This window comes from Artemia franciscana, chromosome 4 (assembly GCF_032884065.1).
Source record: "Artemia franciscana chromosome 4, ASM3288406v1, whole genome shotgun sequence".
Taxonomy (NCBI): domain Eukaryota; kingdom Metazoa; phylum Arthropoda; class Branchiopoda; order Anostraca; family Artemiidae; genus Artemia; species Artemia franciscana.
In genome coordinates this window covers 43,768,479-43,786,787 of record NC_088866.1, presented here as the reverse complement: position 1 = coordinate 43,786,787, position 18,309 = coordinate 43,768,479, and the positions used below count along the sequence as shown (strand labels likewise).

The following is an 18,309-nucleotide window of genomic DNA, read 5'->3' as shown; positions in this document are numbered from 1 at the left end:
ATTAATTATTTTTAAAATATACTGGATAGAAACAAAGGTTCACCATTGGAATCTCCATAGCCAAAGATCCATCTTTCGTTTAAAAACGATTCCCAAGTAAAGTCTTTTGAGAATTTTGCTGATAGCATTAATGTTTTTATTAAAAAGATTGGATTTTTGTGTTTCAGATGGACCTTAATCAATAAAGGAGAAACAAGAAAAAAAGGGTTTTTAAATTTGAACTTTTAAAAATTAAAATTTTTGGCCAAACCGCGAATGCCCTTTTGTTTTTTAAGTGTTCAAAATACGTCATTACGGTTGCATTTTTTCTAGTCGTGTGCATCCGTTAATTAGGAACATTGACCTATCAATTAGTTAATTAGTTAAAACTGATACGTTATTTAGTAATATCAGTGTATATATTCAACCTTTCTTTCAATTATAAAACATTTCTTTCAATTCTTCTTTCTTTCAAAACTTTCTTCAAACCTTTCTTTCAAAACCTTCTTTCAATCATCCAACTTTCTTTCAATCATCCAACCTTCTTTCAACCATCCAACCTTCTTTCAATCATACAGCCTTTCTTTCAATTATAGAACCTTTCTTTCAATTTTCCAATCTTCTTTCTTACAGCCGACCTTTTTTAGTCATCCAACCTTTTTTCAATCATCCAACCTTTCTTCAATCGTCTAGCCTTCTTTCAATCATCCAACGTTCTTTCATTCTTCCAACTTTCTGTCAAACACGCAACCTTCTTTCATACCTTCTTTCAATCATCCAAGCTTCTTTCAGTCATCCAACCTTATTAAAATCATCCAACCTTCTTTCAATCATCCAACCTTTCCAACCTTCTTACAATCATCCAACGTTCTTTCATCCATCACCCACCTTTTTTCAATCATCTAACCTTTTTTCAATCGTCTAGCCTTCTTTCAATCATCAAAAGTCCTTTCATTCACCCAACTTTCTTTCAAACACACAACCTTCTTTCTTTCCTTCTTTCAATCATCCAACCTTCTTCTTTCAATCATACAACCTTTCTTTCAAATATAACCTTTCTTTCAATTTTCCAATCTTATTTCGAACAACCGACCTTTTTTCAATCATTCCACCTTTTTTCAATCATCTAACCTTTCTTCAATCGTCTAACCTTCTTTCAATCATCCAACCTTCTTTCAATAATCCAACGTTCTTTCAATCATCCAATCTTCTTTCAATCATATAACCTTTCTTTAAAATCATACAACCTTTCTTTCAATTTTCCAATTTTCTTTCGAACAACCGACCATCAATTTTTGGTTCTGATTCCGATTCCAGAGCCGACACCTATAACACATGTAATATCGGGTCTAGAAAGTTATGCAACAACACTTTGTATTGTTTCATAAAAGTTGTCTTTCTCTATTTCATCTGCTTCGTTAGTTGGTGCGTAGGAGGCATTGAGAGCCTTCTATGAGCTGACCAGAATCTTGTGTAAATAATTCTTTCGTGAGAGATATCCATTTTAGCATCATTCACCTAGCTGTATGTGACATCAGTGCACCCGCACCTGCTTGGCTTCTGCTTTCATGTCTGCTGTATATGAGGACGTACCCATTTTTAGGGGTTCCATCCCACTGCGAAAACATTTAGTTTCACTTGGCTTTTACGTCTATGTTGTACTGGATCACTTCGTTCATTTTCTGTTCGGTTTGTGAGATCTGGTTAATCGTCCTCACATTCCAAAATCCGAACTTCAGATGTTGCTTCGTAGTCAGCCTAGCTTACCCTAACCTATACCTAGGCCTAATGTTAGGCCTAACTTGAACCAAACTTTAACCTAATCTAAACTTAATCTTAACCTTACCATACTTAACCTACTTAGCCTAACCTACTTAACCTAACCTTACTCGACCGTACCTTAACCTACTAACCTTCTTTGTCATCTTCTCGCTTTTTTTAAGCCATTGAAATGGCTTAAGGTCTAACCTTCTTTCAATCATCCAAAGTTCTTTCATTCATCCAGCTTTCTCTCAAACACACAACCTTCTTTCTTTCCTTCTTTCATTCATCCAACCTTCTTCTTTCAATCATACAACCTTTCTTTCAAATACAACCTTTCTTTCAATTTTCCAATCTTATTTCGAACAACCGACCTTTTTTCAATCATTCAACCTTTTTTCAATCATCTAACCTTTCTTCAATCGTCTAACCTTCTTTCAATCATCCAGCCTTCTTTCAATAATCCAACCTTCTTTCAATCATCCAATCTTCTTTCAATCATATAACCTTTCTTTAAAATCATACAACCTTTCTTTCAATTTTCCAATCTTCTTTCGAACAACCGGCCATCAATTTTTGGTTCTAATTCCGATTCCAGAGCCGACACCTATGACACACGTAATATCGTGTCTAGAAAGTTATGCAACAACACTTTGTAGTGTTTCATAAAAGTTGTCTTTCTCTATTTCATCTGCTTCGTTAGTTGGTGCGTAGGAGGCATTGAGAGCCTTCTATGAGCTGACCAGAATCTTGTGTAAATAATTCTTTCGTGAAAGATGTCCATTTTAGCATCATTCACCTAGCTGTATGTGACATCAGTGCACCTGCACCTGCTTGGCTTCTGCTTTCATGTCTGCTGTATATGAGGACGTACCCATCTTTTAGGGGTTCCATCCCACTGCAAAAACATTTAGTTTCACTTGGCTTTTACGTCTATGTTGTACTGGATCACTTCTTTCATTTTCTGTTCGGTTTGTGAGATCTGGCTCATCGTCCTCACATTCCAAAATCCGAACTTCAGATGTTGCTTCGCAGTCAGCCTAGCTTACCCTAACCTATACCTAGGCCTAATGTTAGGCCTAACTTGAACCCAACTTTAACCTAATCAAAACTTAATCTTAACCTTACCTTACTTAACCTACTTAGCCTAAACTACTTAACCTAACCTTACTCGACCGTACCTTAACCTACTAACCTTTTTTGTCATCTTCTCGCTTTTTTTCAAGCCATTGAAATGGCTTAAGGTCTAACCTTCTTTCAATCACCCAAAGTTCTTTCATTCATCCAACTTTCTTTCAAACACACAACCTTCTTTCTTTCCTTCTTTCAATCATCCAACCTTCTTCTTTCAATCATACAACCTTTCTTTCAAATATAGCCTTTCTTTCAATTTTCCAATCTTATTTCGAACAACTGACCTTTTTTCAATCATTCAACCTTTTTTCAATCATCAAACCTTTCTTCAATCGTCTAACCTTCTTTCAATCATCCAACCTTCTTTCAATAATCCAACCTTCTTTCAATCATCAAATCTTCTTTCAATCATATAACCTTTCTTTAAAATCATACAACCTTTCTTTCAATTTTCTTATCTTCTTTCGAACCACCGACCATCAATTTTTGGTTCTAATTCCGATTCCAGAGCTTCCAGAGCCGACACCTATGACACACGTAATATCATGTCTAGAAAGTTATGCAATAACGCTTTGTAGTGTTTCATAAAAGTTGTCTTTCTCTATTTCATCTGCTTCGTTAGTTGGTGTGTAGGAGGCATTGAGAGCCTTCTATGAGCTGACCAGAATCTTGTGTAAATAATTCTTTCGTGAAAGATGTCCATTTTACCATCATTCACCTAGCTGTATGTGACATCAGTGCACCTGCACCTGCTTGGCTTCTGCTTTCATGTCTGCTGTATATGAGGACGTACCCATCTTTTAGGGGTTCCATAATCCAACCTTCTTTCAATCATACAATCTTCTTTCAATCATATAACCTTTCTTTAAAATCATACAACCTTTCTTTCAATTTTCCAATCTTCTTTCGAACAACCGACCATCAATTTTTGGTTCTAATTCCGATTCCAGAGCTTCCAGAGCCAACACCTATGACACACGTAATATCGTGTCTAGAAAGTTATGCAACAACACTTTGTAGTGTTTCATAAAAGTTGTCTTTCTCTATTTCATCTGCTTCGTTAGTTGGTGCGTAGGAGGCATTGAGAGCCTTCTATGAGCTGAACAGAATCTTGTGTAAATAATTCTTTCGTGAGAGATGTCCATTTTAGCATCATTCACCTAGCTGTATGTGACATCAGTGCACCTGCACCTGCTTGGATTCTGCTTTCATGTCTGCTGTATATGAGGACGTACCCATCTTTTAGGGGTTCCATCCCACTGCGAAAACATTTAGTTTCACTTGGCTTTTATGTCTATGTTGTACTTGATCACTTCTTTCATTTTCTGTTCGGTTTGTGAGATCTGGCTCATCGTCCTCACATTCCAAAATCCGAACTTCAGATGTTGCTTCGTAGTCAGCCTAGCTTACCCTAACCTATACCTAGGCCTAATGTTAGGCCTAACTTGAACCCAACTTTAACCTAATCTAAACTTAATCTTAACCTTACCTTACTTAACCTACTTAGCCTAAACTACTTAACCTAACCTTACTCGACCGTACCTTAACCTACTAACCTTCTTTGTCATCTTCTCGCTTTTTTTTAAGCCATTGAAATGGCTTAAGGTCTAACCTTCTTTCAATCATCCAAAGTTCTTTCATTCATCCAACTTTCTTTCAAACACACAAGCTTCTTTCTTTCCTTCTTTCAATCATCCAACCTTCTTCTTTCAATCATACAACCTTTATTTTAATTTTCCAATCTTATTTCGAACAACCGACCTTTTTTCAATCATTCAACCTTTTTTCAATCATCTAACCTTTCTTCAATCGTCTAACCTTCTTTCAATCATCCAACCTTCTTTCAATAATCCAACCTTCTTTCAATCATCCAATCTTCTTTCAATCTATAACCTTTCTTTAAAATCATACAACCTTTCTTTCAATTTTCCAATCTTCTTTCGAACAACCGACCATCAATTTTTGGTTCTAATTCCGATTCCAGAGCTTCCAGAGCCGACACCTATGACACACGTAATATCATGTCTAGAAAGTTATGCAACAACACTTTGTAGTGTTTCATAAAAGTTGTCTTTCTCTATTTCATCTGCTTCGTTAGTTGGTGCGTAGGAGGCATTGAGAGCCTTCTATGAGCTGAACAGAATCTTGTGTAAATAATTCTTTCGTGAGAGATGTCCATTTTAGCATCATTCACCTAGCTGTATGTGACATCAGTGCACCTGCACCTGCTTGGATTCTGCTTTCATGTCTGCTGTATATGAGGACGTACCCATCTTTTAGGGGTTCCATCCCACTGCGAAAACATTTAGTTTCACTTTGCTTTCACGTCTATGTTGTACTGGATCACTTCTTTCATTTTCTGTTCGGTTTGTGAGATCTGGCTCATCGTCCTCACATTCCAAAATCCGAACTTCAGATGTTGCTTCGTAGTCAGCCTAGCTTACCCTAACCTATACCTAGGCCTAATGTTAGGCCTAACTTGAACCCAACTTTAACCTAATCTAAACTTAATCTTAACCTTACCTTACTTAACCTACTTAGCCTAACCTACTTAACCTAACCTTACTCGACCGTACCTTAACCTACTAGCCTTCTATGTCATCTTCTCACTTTTTTTAAGCCATTGAAATGGCTTTAAAAAAAGTGAGATTAGGCTCGAAAACCAACCTTTTTCCTTTCCTTTTTGAATTTTCATCCTTTTTAATAAGGGTTTTTTGTTTTTTTTTAGCACTCGTCTGGGTGCTTCTTCTTGTAAAATGGCGTTACGCCATTTTCTTTTTTTTTCCTTTATTCCTAATATATCGAGTATTTGACTCGATATATTAGGGATGATAGGTTGCAGGAGAATCGCTGCAATCCTACAAGTCTCCAAACAAATGGAGACTATTTTTTCTCGTTGGGTGGCTTCCAATGTCCAAGGCTTCTTCGACGTGATAATGCTATCTGCGCTTGTTATTGCGCATAGGATTGCATCAATTCCTTTTGAGTATTGAAACTCAGCAAATTTTTTTGCCACAACTGATTTTAGAACACCCAATTCCTTGAGATGTTTTTGCAAATAGCCAACTTCAGTTAGCTTTTTCCGGCTGAATTTTGGGAATTCTTCAGTCGGATTTATTTTCTCACTTGTACAACGGCTCAGTAGATTACAGAGCTTGTTAACAAGCTCTGTATTGTGGAGGTCTACTAGCCTTTCATATTGGAAGTGATTGTCGTTCTTTTCTCTACTTCGCAAGAGAAAGTAGCGCAGTGTGCTTGAACACACAGTGACTGATAATTCATCTGGAACGCCAGCTATTCCTTTCATTTTAAGGAAGTGGCCATCATTTGCTGTATTACTCCTTTGCAGAGTCACAGCAGTACCTGTCGATTTGGACATTTTAATCCATTTTTTCCTTTTGTTTGGATTATTTTGATTCACATCTTCAACCAGCCAATGACCGTGCACAAAAATTTGTTTTGGTAGGTCTAAACCAAGAGCCAAGAGAATAGCCGGCCAAAGAATGGAATGAAATTTCAGGATATCCTTGCCTATTACCTGAATATCAGGTGGCCAAACATGGGGTTCATTAAGGTATCCTGTTGCAGTCAAATAACTACACAACGCGTCAAACCATACATGTATAGTTTGAGTGGAGTCACCTGGAACCTGTATTCCCCATCCATTGTTGCTCCTTAGCCGAGATATTGACCATTCGTCTAAGTCATTTTTTTGCAGCTCTCGGAGAATCTGTTCACAGTATGACAGGCTTGACTGGTTCTCCAGTACTTCTGGCTTGATTGGAGATTTCAACTTTAGCCATTTTATTACCAGGTCCTTTAAGGACTCGCCATTCTTAACACCCAAAAGACTAAATACGTAGTTTTCCTCTTGAAATGTCTCTACAGGTTGTCTGGAGTCTTTTGTCACTCTTTTTCCATTTATAACAATGGTTTTTCTTTTATTAACGACGTCTTCGTCTGAGACGGAATAATATCCGGAATATATTTTTTTTTTTATAAAACCATCTTTGGCTAATCTCGTCCATATTGCCTGGACAACATTACAATGTCTTTCCTCCGTGGTCCTAATGAATGTAGTTGGACTACACTCAGACGTTTTTACGATATCGCAGAACTGTTGTGAGACATAATCACATTGTGCCTGAACAGTTCTTTTATTCTTTGTTGCTGCTTGTTTTATTTTTAGGCCATGTTCGTCCATGCCGGTGACATATAAGACTGTTTTGTCATCAAGGCTTTGGCAACGAGCCATTACATCAGCCATTATACTGGTGTAAGCATGGCCAATATGAGGATCTCCATTGGCGTAGAATATAGGCGTTGTAATTATACAACATTCCTGTTCGGAATACAATGTTGGCAAAAGATGACAAAATTCCTCACTAACTGGTCTTGGCTTACTGTTTTTAATGTAAAGAACATTATTTTCTCCTTTTAGAGTCGTTTTTGCTTTTCGGTATTTTGTAACGCCCCACAAGACAGTTCCGGTATATATTGCTGCACCGCCAATCAACACTAACTTTTTGAACATGATGGTTTTTTTTTATACTAGCCGTCACTGTGGGATATTGCTCTTTTATTGACTTATTGACGTCATTCCAGCAATGACGTTTTTGTAGAACAGAATGTTACTCTTCATTCACTGGAATGATCAAATACTTTGTATTGGGCTCATAACAGAAATGACGTCACTTTCACATTACTGTTATAATGGTGAAAAAAGAGCATAGATCTAAGATTCTAAAACAAACCTAAAAGATATGTCAATAGTTCTCTGATAAGTCAGTGGGGTTAGTTTTATCAAAGGCGCGAGGGGAAGGGGAGGGTAAAGACTGTGGAAAATGAAAATGGGGTTTAAGTGTTTCTCCTCAGAAAATCCTCTCCACCCCCCGTATAAAACTACAGGATGGTTGGCCCCAAGCCCCCATAGCACCTCCCGGCTGAAGGGCCATGACAATGCGGGATACGTAAACAATGGGCAAATTCAATAGCTTACAGTCATTTCCCCAGGGGCTGTAAGGAGGGTTGGGGTCATGTTATACCCAATGTCATAGTTCATGGGCCTTTCAACTATGATGAACAAAATGGCTATCTCAAAATTTTGATCGGACGAATTTGGAAAAAAAGTGGCGGCGGAGGTGGCTAGTTCCCCACCAGTTTTTTAGGTTGCTTAAAAAGGACACTAGAACTTTTAATTTCTGTTCGAATGAGCTCTATTCTGATATTCTAGGACCACTGGGTTTGTACGATTGCCCCTGGGAAAAAAACAACTACAAAATAAACACGCATCCGTGATCTTTCTTCTGGCAAAAAAAAAAACAACAAAATTTCACATTTTTGCAGACAGGAGCTTGAAACCCTTTGATGAATAAAACCAAAAATAAATGAAATTTATACATTTGAAATCAGCATAAAAGCCAATTCTTTCAATTTGTCTATTAGTATTAAAATTCTTTTTTTAAACCGTTTTTTTTTTATATTGGCTACTATTGAGCCGGATCACACCTTACATAAGATTTGTTATCACTAACCATTTGAACCGTAATTTTCTCAGATTTTTCGTTTGGTTCTTATTACGCATATGAAGGAGTTACCCCTTCCTCAGTACTCACTCGTTACGCTTAAGTGTTTGTGAAATTGTAACAAGCTCACATTCCTAATAATTTCTCGTCGTTTTAAGTTTTAATGTTGTTCCTTACTTTCAGTTGGAAAAATGTATATTTTTTTGTTTGTCTTTTATTTAATAACAACCAAAAGCCGAAAGCATACAATATCTTTGGTTTATTATCACATAAAAATCATAGTTAAGAAGCTGCTTAAGATATTAAATCCTAAGATTGGTCGAAAAATAACGAACAAATTATTGTATATCGGCCATTATTTAACAAAATTTCAACTTAAGTGTAAAGAGCGAGGTACTGACGAGGAGATGAAACTCTCTCATATACGTAATATGCTAAAGTATATGCTAAATATGCTAAAGTTCAAATTTTGTCCAAATTCTTTAAGAATGCCCCCTGAATCTCAAAAGCTGTTTAATTAGAATAAATAGGTCTTTAGAAATTACTAAAATGACTTTAGCGTAAAAAGCGAGATTGTGAAGAGGGTAGGAACCATCCCACATGCGTAACAATTTCTGTCTATTTTGTGTTTTAATATTGCTTCTTACTTTTAGTTGAAAATAAAATCCCCTGCGTCTAGCCTACTTAACTTGAAAGTTTTACGCCCATTGAAGAATTTCATTTAAAGATTCCCTCAAAGCTATGCTAAATAGTCTTCACTACGAATTTCCGTAACAGTGGTTTTGGGCATACACTGAACTTTTCTATTTTTCGTCAACTTTTCATGTAACGTAATATTCAATTTGGGTTTTGGTGTTATTGCCACGGAAACCCTCCTTCATTCCCCAAACGCATCCGATCAAAATTTCGAGATAGCCATTTTTTACCAAAACTGTCCAAAGGTCCAATAGCCATCCCTCCAGGTTTGGAGACCCCCCTTCCATCCCCCGAGCTATGAGCTGTAAGCTATGCTAGCTCCTTATTGTTAAGATATTAGGTTTTTACAGGAAGGGTGGTCGTATAAACTTTGGAGGGGGCAGATGCCTCAAAGGGTGCATTTTAATGCAAACAACTCCCGACTCGCATTGAGTCTTCAGATAAATACCTAATTGGTTCTAAGAAAGGGGCAGGGACGGTGTGGAGGTAAAAACTGACATTTAATTCCTCTTGATTTTTCGGAATATTTCTGGTCTGTGCTGTTATTACGAAAGAAAAGAGCAACATTAAAACATAAAATTAGCAGAAGTTATTCTGTATAGGAAGGGGGCTGCCTTAATGATAAAATTTATTTATAAAAATAATAATAAGGTAATATTAAAATTTATTTAAATAAAAGATGTTGCCCAACTAGGTACTTTAAATAAAAAGCACTAAAGCTATAAATATTTGATTAAAAATATTAAGAGAGTATTTATCACAAAGTGGAACGACACTACTTTTTATTCACCATTTGATGTGCAATTAAACCTGAAAGTAAATAGAACCAATTCAGTTCACATATTAAAAATCAACAGTTTACGATAAAAAATTTTGGGGAGGAGAAATGAGGTAAAATGTGTTGCTTGGAGAAAATTTTCTAAGCACTATTTAAAACTGGATGAGTTAAGAATAATGCACAGATAAGCACTAGTTTCGTAAAAGCTTTAGGAGACAGGGCCATACCTAAATTTGTGTTTTCTTTTAGCTAAAAATAAATATTTTATAGAACTGGTTTTAGCCTAGTTGAACTAAAACACTACAGATGTGCTAGGTTTAAGCTTAGCATATGGATGTAATTAAATAAAGAAAAAAAAAAAAAAAACAGAACAAATTCTCTTTTAAATTAAGGTAAAAGTCGAAATTAAAAATTGAAATGAAGATTTAACTAGTAAGTAACTGATAGAATTTTAGAGTACAAAAAAATAAATAAATATAAAAAAATAGCCAGATCGGGATTGTAATTTTTAATTTATCAATTACTTTTCAGAACCTTTAAACTGCGAGTCTGGTCGTTTAAAGCAATTACAAATAAATTAATACTTCCATTCTTGGGGTGCTGTGAAAAAAATAAGCAACTCATGGATCTTTTATTTGACCATTTGCTCTTAAAGCGTTAGCAAAAATATTCAACTTATTGTAAAACCAAGAGGGTTGAGGGGTAGGTAAAACTTATTTTTACTTACTTTCTGTTCGTGTTTAATGTCCATATCCCGTCTTATCCAAATATGTGAGAAGCTCTCCCAACAACCACCGATAGCTTTTAATCCGAGTTCTAGCTTCTGCAAAACAATTCTTCGAAAATGAAAATCGCCTCTGAAAAGCTGACCTCTTAAGATTTCTTCAAGGGTGGGCCTGGAATGCCAAAATGATTCTTCAGGTCGTCGTTATGTTTATATTCATAAGGGAGGACTCTTTAGGAAAATATTGCTCTCGAGAACTACAATCCCCCTCCCTTCGACTCTTAGAAGGTAAGCATGTATACGATGTTTTATTACAAAAAAAAACCCGAAAATAAAAGAAATAACAAAAAAAAATGAACATGTTATGTTGATCTAATATATATTATTCCGAATATATATATATTATTCGAATATATATTGTATTCGAATAATATATTATTCCGAACTTGTAGATCCTAGAGGGTAAATTTCCTCCCAATAGTGATCTCAAGTACCTCTCACGAAAATTTAGAAAATCTGATCCAAAAAATGCGCTTGTCGAAGGTCTGGACACCCCATCCTCCTCAATGATACCTACCGATCTTTCCCCTCCACAATAGCTGGGTTGGAACATTGCAAAACTGTAAAACCATTCTAGACAAAATCTATTCATTTTGAACGGACTGTGTAAATTTTTGAGACGAAACCGGCCTCTAAAACAAGGGGATATTTATACAGCTTTCAGGCGGATCACAATAAATAGACTATTTCAGGATGTTTGTGATTGATAGAATTTAGACTTTTTTCAGGCCAAAATTTGCGAATTGCAACAAAAAAGTGGCAGAACTTGGTACTTTGTTGTGATAGGATATGAAACTTGTAGGCTATGCATGTAATTGTCACTAAATATAAGCATATTGACCATTTCAGATTTTCACTCAATACCATTTTAGCTGATCGGCCCAAAAATTTTGGCTTGTGGCACAGATATTTGTGCCAACGTTTGCGGCAGAAAATTCAAATAGTTCGTTACCACGAACTGTTTAAAATAAACAAAAGCAATCCTTTTTGGCACAAGGCAGGAATATATGGAGCTTGCGAAAATTTAATGTCATATTCAACAATCTGTCTTGCACACTTTACGCAAAAAATGCTGAGCGGAGACCCTTGCCACCTCCTATCTAGAAACGGAAGTCAGAGGCGTACAAAAAGCGGCAAAACAGGAATAACGTTGCTTCTGGAGCATAAGAAACAGCGTTCCTACTCCAACGATGCAGAAATGGAGCATCAAAATGTCAGAAAAGAGCAGAATTATAGTTGGATACAATCACAAACAAGCATAAATAAAGTAATGATTTAAGTGTGTCTTTCTAACCAAAGCCGAGGGTGATTACTTCAAATTCGTGCAATTCAAGTAATAATAAAAAAATGTTTAAAACTTCTTCTCAACCCTTCCCCCCGACCAAAAAATTTTCCTGAAAACGTCTGTACACTTCCCAATAACCATTACTATGTGTAAACACTGGTCAAAGTTTGTCACTTGCAGCCCCTCCCATGGGGAATGTGGGGGAGTAAGTCGTTTCCAAAGACACAGTTATAAAGCTTTTCGACTATGATGAATAGAATGGCTATCTCAGAATTTTGATTCGACGACTTTGGGAGAAAATGAGCGTGGGAGGGGGCCTAGGTGCCCTACAATTTTGGTCACTTAAAAAGGATCCTAGAACTTTTCGTTTTATTTAGAATGAGCCCTCTTGCGACATTCTAGGATCACTGAGTCGATACGATCACCCCTGGGGAAAAGAAAAAAAAAATAAACACATCCGTGATCTGTCTTGTGGCAAAAAATACAAAATTCCACATTTTTGTATATAGGAGCTTGAAAGTTGTATAATAGGGTTCTCTGATATTATGTGACGTTTAGACGGTGTTTCACCCTATTTTCTACAATAAGGCTTTTCTCAGGCTCGTAACTTTTGATGGGTAAGACTAAACTTGATGAATCTTATATATTTAAAATCAGTATTAAATTGAAATTCTTAAGATGTAACTATTGGTATCAAAGATCCGTTTTTTAGAGTTTGGATGCTATTGAGCCGGGTCGCTCCTCGTTACCACGAACTGTTTGATGCTAGAGTTCATTAATAGCAGGAATATAGTTTTAGTTCGGTATGATGACCCCTAGAGATAAACATGAAACTAAATAAATAAAAAAAAAAATACATTGAAGATGCAGAGTTCTTATTAAGTTAACAAAATAGTTTACATTTAATCAGGTTATGTATGAAGTGGATCTTAAACTAAGCAGCTTATTGTTAAGAGAATTTCGAATAATAAGGTTCAATCTCTGATTCCTTAAAGGGGACAGCACCCATTGTACACGGAACAATTTTTATTAGTTTCACATTTTAATGGTCTTCCTAACTTTCCGCTGAAAAAAACTTGATTGTTTTTTACTACTATAAGTAAATAAAAAAAAACTAAAATAAACTGAGGTTTATATGAATAATCAAGTCCAGCTTAAAATAAACAGAAATTAAAGCTGACAGAATTAAAGCCCATTAAAGCCTATAGTTTCATATGCGCTTTATTGTCAATAAACTTCGTGAGCTTTCAGAACATTTTAGTTCCAAATGCAACCAGTCGGTGCTCGTCATTAACATTAACACATAAGAAAATTGATGTCACAAGGCTGATCAAGGCTTTTCAGAAGTGCTTATTCCACTTCACTCCAAAAAAGCTTGACTATTATTTCTGTTTATTTGAAAGTAACATGTGCTTTGAACAGCGTGGCTTTTATTTATCAAAACATCAACAAAAAAAAAGAGAACTGAAGACTGAAGAGAAGTCAAAAGAGCACATTGATTGTTTAACATAAGATGATATTTCATCTCTATAAATATCAGCAATATTTTATTCTTTACTGGAATTAAATATCAAAAACAAGTTTCTCAACTAAAAGGAAGGAGCAAAATTGAAACTTAAAACGAACAGATATTATTCCATGCACGAAGCGGTTGCCCTCCTCCTCAATACCTTGATCTTTACGCTAAAGTTTTTGAGCACTTTTAGAAAAGCTTTCCGTTTTAATCAAACGGCCCTTGTAATTTAGGAGTCGTTCTTAAAAAATTGTGACAAACAATCAAACTATAGCATAAAGAGCATGGTACTGAGAAGGGGAGCACCCCTTCACACACGGAACATTTTCCTTTTGTTTTGAGTTTCAATGTTGCTCCTTACTCTCCGTTGAAAAAACTTGCTTTTGTAATTTAATTTCTGATCGTTTTTCAAATAATTCTGGTATGTGGCTCACCCTCCATAAAAATTTTTCCCTCCTTGCAGAAAACTCCTCCGTGGAAAGTTCCTCCCGCGTAAATACACCACCCTCTTAAAATTTCTTCCGGAAAATTCCAAAATCACTGATCCCCCCCCCCATAAAATGTTCTTCAAAAGATTCAAAAAAGTTCTTTTTACCTTATTTTCATTCGAAAAAGACTAAGTTCTAATCGTTTTTCCAATCACTCGGGAAATCCCCCCTTTCGTGAAAATTATTTCCCAGAAATCCAAACACGATGAAAATTACCCCCGGACGATTTCCCGGGAACATCTCCACATTCAAAATTTTTCAAGTCCCCCCAGTGTAAAATTTTTCCTGGAAATTTCACCCCCAAAAATTTCCCTCCATACAGAAGATCATACCTACGGAAATTCATCCAGAACATGCCCCCCCTCCACCACCGAAAATGTCTGTACACTTCCCAATAACAAAGACTATGCGTCAACAATGTTGTTTACTATGCGTAAACAAAATGCCTGTTTACTTCCCAAATAATAAATATTACGCGTAAACAATGGACAAATCTTATAACTTAAAACCTATCCCCAGGAGCTGGGGGGGTGGGGTAATTTATCACCAAAGACATAGCTGTGAACTTTTCAACTATGCTGAACAAAACGACTATCTCAAAATTTTTGTTGAAAAGCCGCATGAGAGGGGGACTAGTTATCCTCCAATATTTTTGTCACTTAAAAGGGCACTCGAACTTTTAAGTTCAGCTCAAACGAGCCATCTCCCAACGTTTTACGTCCATTGGTTCGATACGAATACCCCTAGAAAAAAAACACAAAAAAATACGCATTGGTGATCTTTCTTCCGACAAAAAATACAAAATTCTACATATAAAATTTAGCCAATATTATCTCCAAAGACATAGTTTTGGGACTCTTTCAACTATGCTTAACAAAACAACTATCTCAAATTCTGGGAAAAAAGGGTGTGGGGGGGACTAGTTGTCCAATCTTTTGGTCATATAAAGAACACTAGAACTGTTAATTTCAGTTCAAATGAGCCCTCTCCCAATCATCTACGTCCATTGGTTCGACACAATTACCACTAGAAAAAAACACGCATTGGTGATCTTTCTTGCGACCTGATTCCAAATTTTTGCAGATAGCAGCAGATAGAAGCATTTTCTGACGGTCTGACGGTGTGATTTTAATTAACAGTCTTTGACTTTTAGAGGGTGTTACCCCCTTTTTTCCGATACTAGGCAAATTTTTTCAGGCTCGTAGCCTTTTATGGGTAACACTTGGCTTAATGAATCTTACATATTTGGAATCAACATAATAAGTCCATTCTTATGATTTATTCATGGATATCAAAGTTCGTTTTTTAGAGTTCCAGTTACTATTGAGCAGTGTTGCTCCTTACAGTTCGTTACTAGGAACTGTTTGATAGTTACAAAAGAAAAAAAAGGTTTAAAATGGATTTAGTTTTCAGTAAACCCTAAATAACACTAGGCTTTGGAAGGCGTAGCTTAGTCCTGCTCCTGTTTGCAGTAATTTCTGTTCATTTCAAGCTGGATTTGATTATTTATCTTAGCTTGTGTTCGTTTTAGGATTCTTATATTCATCTATAATAGTATATACTATATTTACGTTTGATGTGATCATATATTTTAAAGTATGTTTGTTTTGGGTTTCATTTATTCATTGACAGTAATTTTCTGTTCGTTTTAATTAATATAGGACTTAAAACTTCTTTGTAGAAAAAGTTTTTTGTTTTAATTGAAGAATATAAGAAATTATCCAAAATTTGACAGCTTATTCTTAAATTTCACCCCCACCCGCTCTTTTTGAAATTAAAAGTAATTTTTTGGTATTGCCATTGAAAAGTTTGCTTTCTTTTGGTATCTTTATTTGAAAATAATCAACAAAATCACCACCCCCCTAAATATATGAAAAATATAGTTTTGCTCCATCCACCCATTATTTTTCCTGAACTGAAGCCACTGAGGTCACATCTATAATTCAATTATCCCCTGAATTCTAACATTCAATTGGAGGATATAAAAAAGAATGTCTTTTTTTGTAGAGAACTAAAATCCACCACAAAAGTTTAATATGTATTTGAAATGAAAAGTTCATTCTTTGAAAGTAATGGCTTATATTATAAAGTCGATCCGGAATATGCTCTTGTGCAGCACTTCCCATGCTTGGATCAAGGCCAGGGCTTTCAGACAAAAGCTAGAGCTGGCACCGCAAGCAGAAGGAATTCGCTGCATGATTTACCGATCTGCTGCCAAGACTCATCCAAAACTGTTCCATGAAGTACTCAGCTTCTTGGTGACAGCTGTCAATTACATATAGAGCGAATTGCTTTCATAACTCATCAACTTCAAAACTTGTGCAACACTTTGACGGTGAGGTACTAAACACCAGTTTGTGAGATACCTTAATGAAGAGACTTGGATCCAAAGAATTGCTTTCATAACTCATCAACTTCAAAACTTATGCAAAAAAAATGCACTTTGATGGTGAAGTACTACCAGTTTGATACTACCGTACTACCGGTACTACCGGTATCTCACAAACACCAGTTTGTGAGATACCTTAATGAAGAAACTTGGATCCAAAGAATAGCCTACTTTCTGACATCTTAGATTATATAAATAAGCTAATTTAAAACTGTAGGGTAAAGAGATTGGAATTGTTAACTTCCAAGATAAAGTTTCAGGCTCTCAGGTTAAAGCTGCAAAACTGGCATCGTAAGAAAAAAAAGAAAAAAAAGAAAAAGAAATAGTTTCATGTTTATCTCTAGGGGTCATCATACCGAACTAAAACTATATTCCTGCTATTAATGAACTCTAGCATCAAACAGTTCGTGGTAACGAGGAGCGACCCGGCTCAATAATAACCAAAACTCTAAAAAACGGATCTTTGATACCAATAGTTACATCTTAAGAATTTTAATGTAATACTGATTTTAAATATATAAGATTCATCAAGTTTAGTCTTACCCATCGAAAGTTACGAGCCTGAGAAATAGCGTTATTGTAGAAAACAGGGTGAAACACCGTCTAAACGTCACATAATCTTAATGAAAATCCCACCATCAGATTCAGTGCATCAGAGAGCCCTACTATACAACTTTCAAGCTCCTATATACAAAAATGTGGAATTTTGTATTTTTTGCCACAAGACAGATCACGGATGTGTGTTTATTTTTTTTTTCTTTTCCCCTGGGGTGATCGTATCGACTCAGTGATCCTAGAATGTCGCAAGAGGGCTCATTCTAAATAAAACGAAAAGTTTTAGGATCCTTTTTAAGTGACCAAAATTGTTGGGCACCTAGGCCCCCTCCCACGCTCATTTTCTCCCAAAGTCGTCGGATTAAAATTCTGAGATAGCCATTCTATTCATCATAGTCGAAAAGCTTTATAACTGTGTCTTTGGAGACGACTTACTCCTCCACATTCCCCATGGGAGGGGCTGTAAGTGACAAACTTTGACCAGTATTTACACATAGTAATGGTTATTGGGAAGTGTACAAACGTTTTCAGGAAAAATTTTTGGTCGGGGGGAAGGGTTGAGAAGAGGTTTTAAACATTTTTTTTATTATTACTTGAATTGCACGAATTTGAAGTAATCACCCTCGGCTTTGGTTAGATAGACACACTTAAATCATTACTTTATTTATACTTGTTTGTGATTGTATCCAACTATAGTTCTGCTCTTTTCTGACATTTTGATGCTCCATTTCTGCATCGTTGGAGTAGGAACGCTGTTTCTTATGTTCCAGAAGCAACATTATTCCTGTTTTGCCGCTTTTTGTACGGCTCTGACTTCCGTTTCTAGATAGGAAGTGGCAAGGGTCTCTGCTCAGTATTTTTTGCGTAAAGTGTGCAAGACCGATTGTTGAATATGACATTAAATTTTCGCAGGCTCTATATATTCCTGCCTTGTGCCAACAAGGATTGCTTTTGTTTATTTTAAACAGTTCGTGGTAACGAACTATTTGAATTTTCTGCCACAAACGTTGGCACAAATTTCTGTGCCACAAGCCAAAATTTTTGGGCCGATCAGCTAAAATGGTATTGAGTGAAAATCTGAAATGGTCAATATGCTTATATTTAGTGACAATTACTTGCATAGCCTACAAGTTTCATATCCTATCACAGCAAAGTACCAAGTTCTGCCACTTTTTTGTTGCAATTCACAAATTTTGGCCTGAAAAAAGTCTAAATTCTATCAATCACAAACATCCTGAAATAGTCTATTTATTGTGATCCGCCTGAAAGCTGTATAAATATCCCCTTGTTTTAGAGGCTGGTTTCGTCTCTAAAAATTTACACAGTCTGTTCAAAATGAATAGATTTTGTCTAGAATGGTTTTACAGTTTTGCAATGTTCCAGCCCAGCTATTGTGGAGGGGAAAGATCGGTAGGTATCATT

General features: G+C 36.0%; 2 protein-coding genes across 3 annotated transcripts in view; both read right to left on the bottom strand.

Annotated features, from left to right (window-relative positions):
- LOC136026470 (protein MON2 homolog) overlaps positions 1 to 18,309 on the bottom strand; it is a 483,967-nt gene that overhangs the window by 406,406 nt on the left and 59,252 nt on the right. The window lies entirely within an intron of this gene.
- LOC136026465 (methionine--tRNA ligase, mitochondrial-like) lies at positions 377 to 7,412 on the bottom strand. The gene is made up of 2 exons (XM_065703061.1): positions 4,597 to 7,412; positions 377 to 3,234 (listed from the first exon to the last, which is right to left on the bottom strand). Exon 1 carries the CDS (start codon positions 7,406 to 7,408, stop codon positions 5,468 to 5,470), a length of 1,941 nt encoding a protein of 646 aa, XP_065559133.1. The 5' UTR covers positions 7,409 to 7,412; the 3' UTR covers positions 377 to 3,234; positions 4,597 to 5,467.

Excerpts from the sequence above, each read along its gene's own strand:
- LOC136026465 (XM_065703061.1), bottom strand. The coding sequence starts at position 7,408 with ATGTTCAAAAAGTTAGTGTTGATTGGCGGTGCAGCAATATATACCGGA.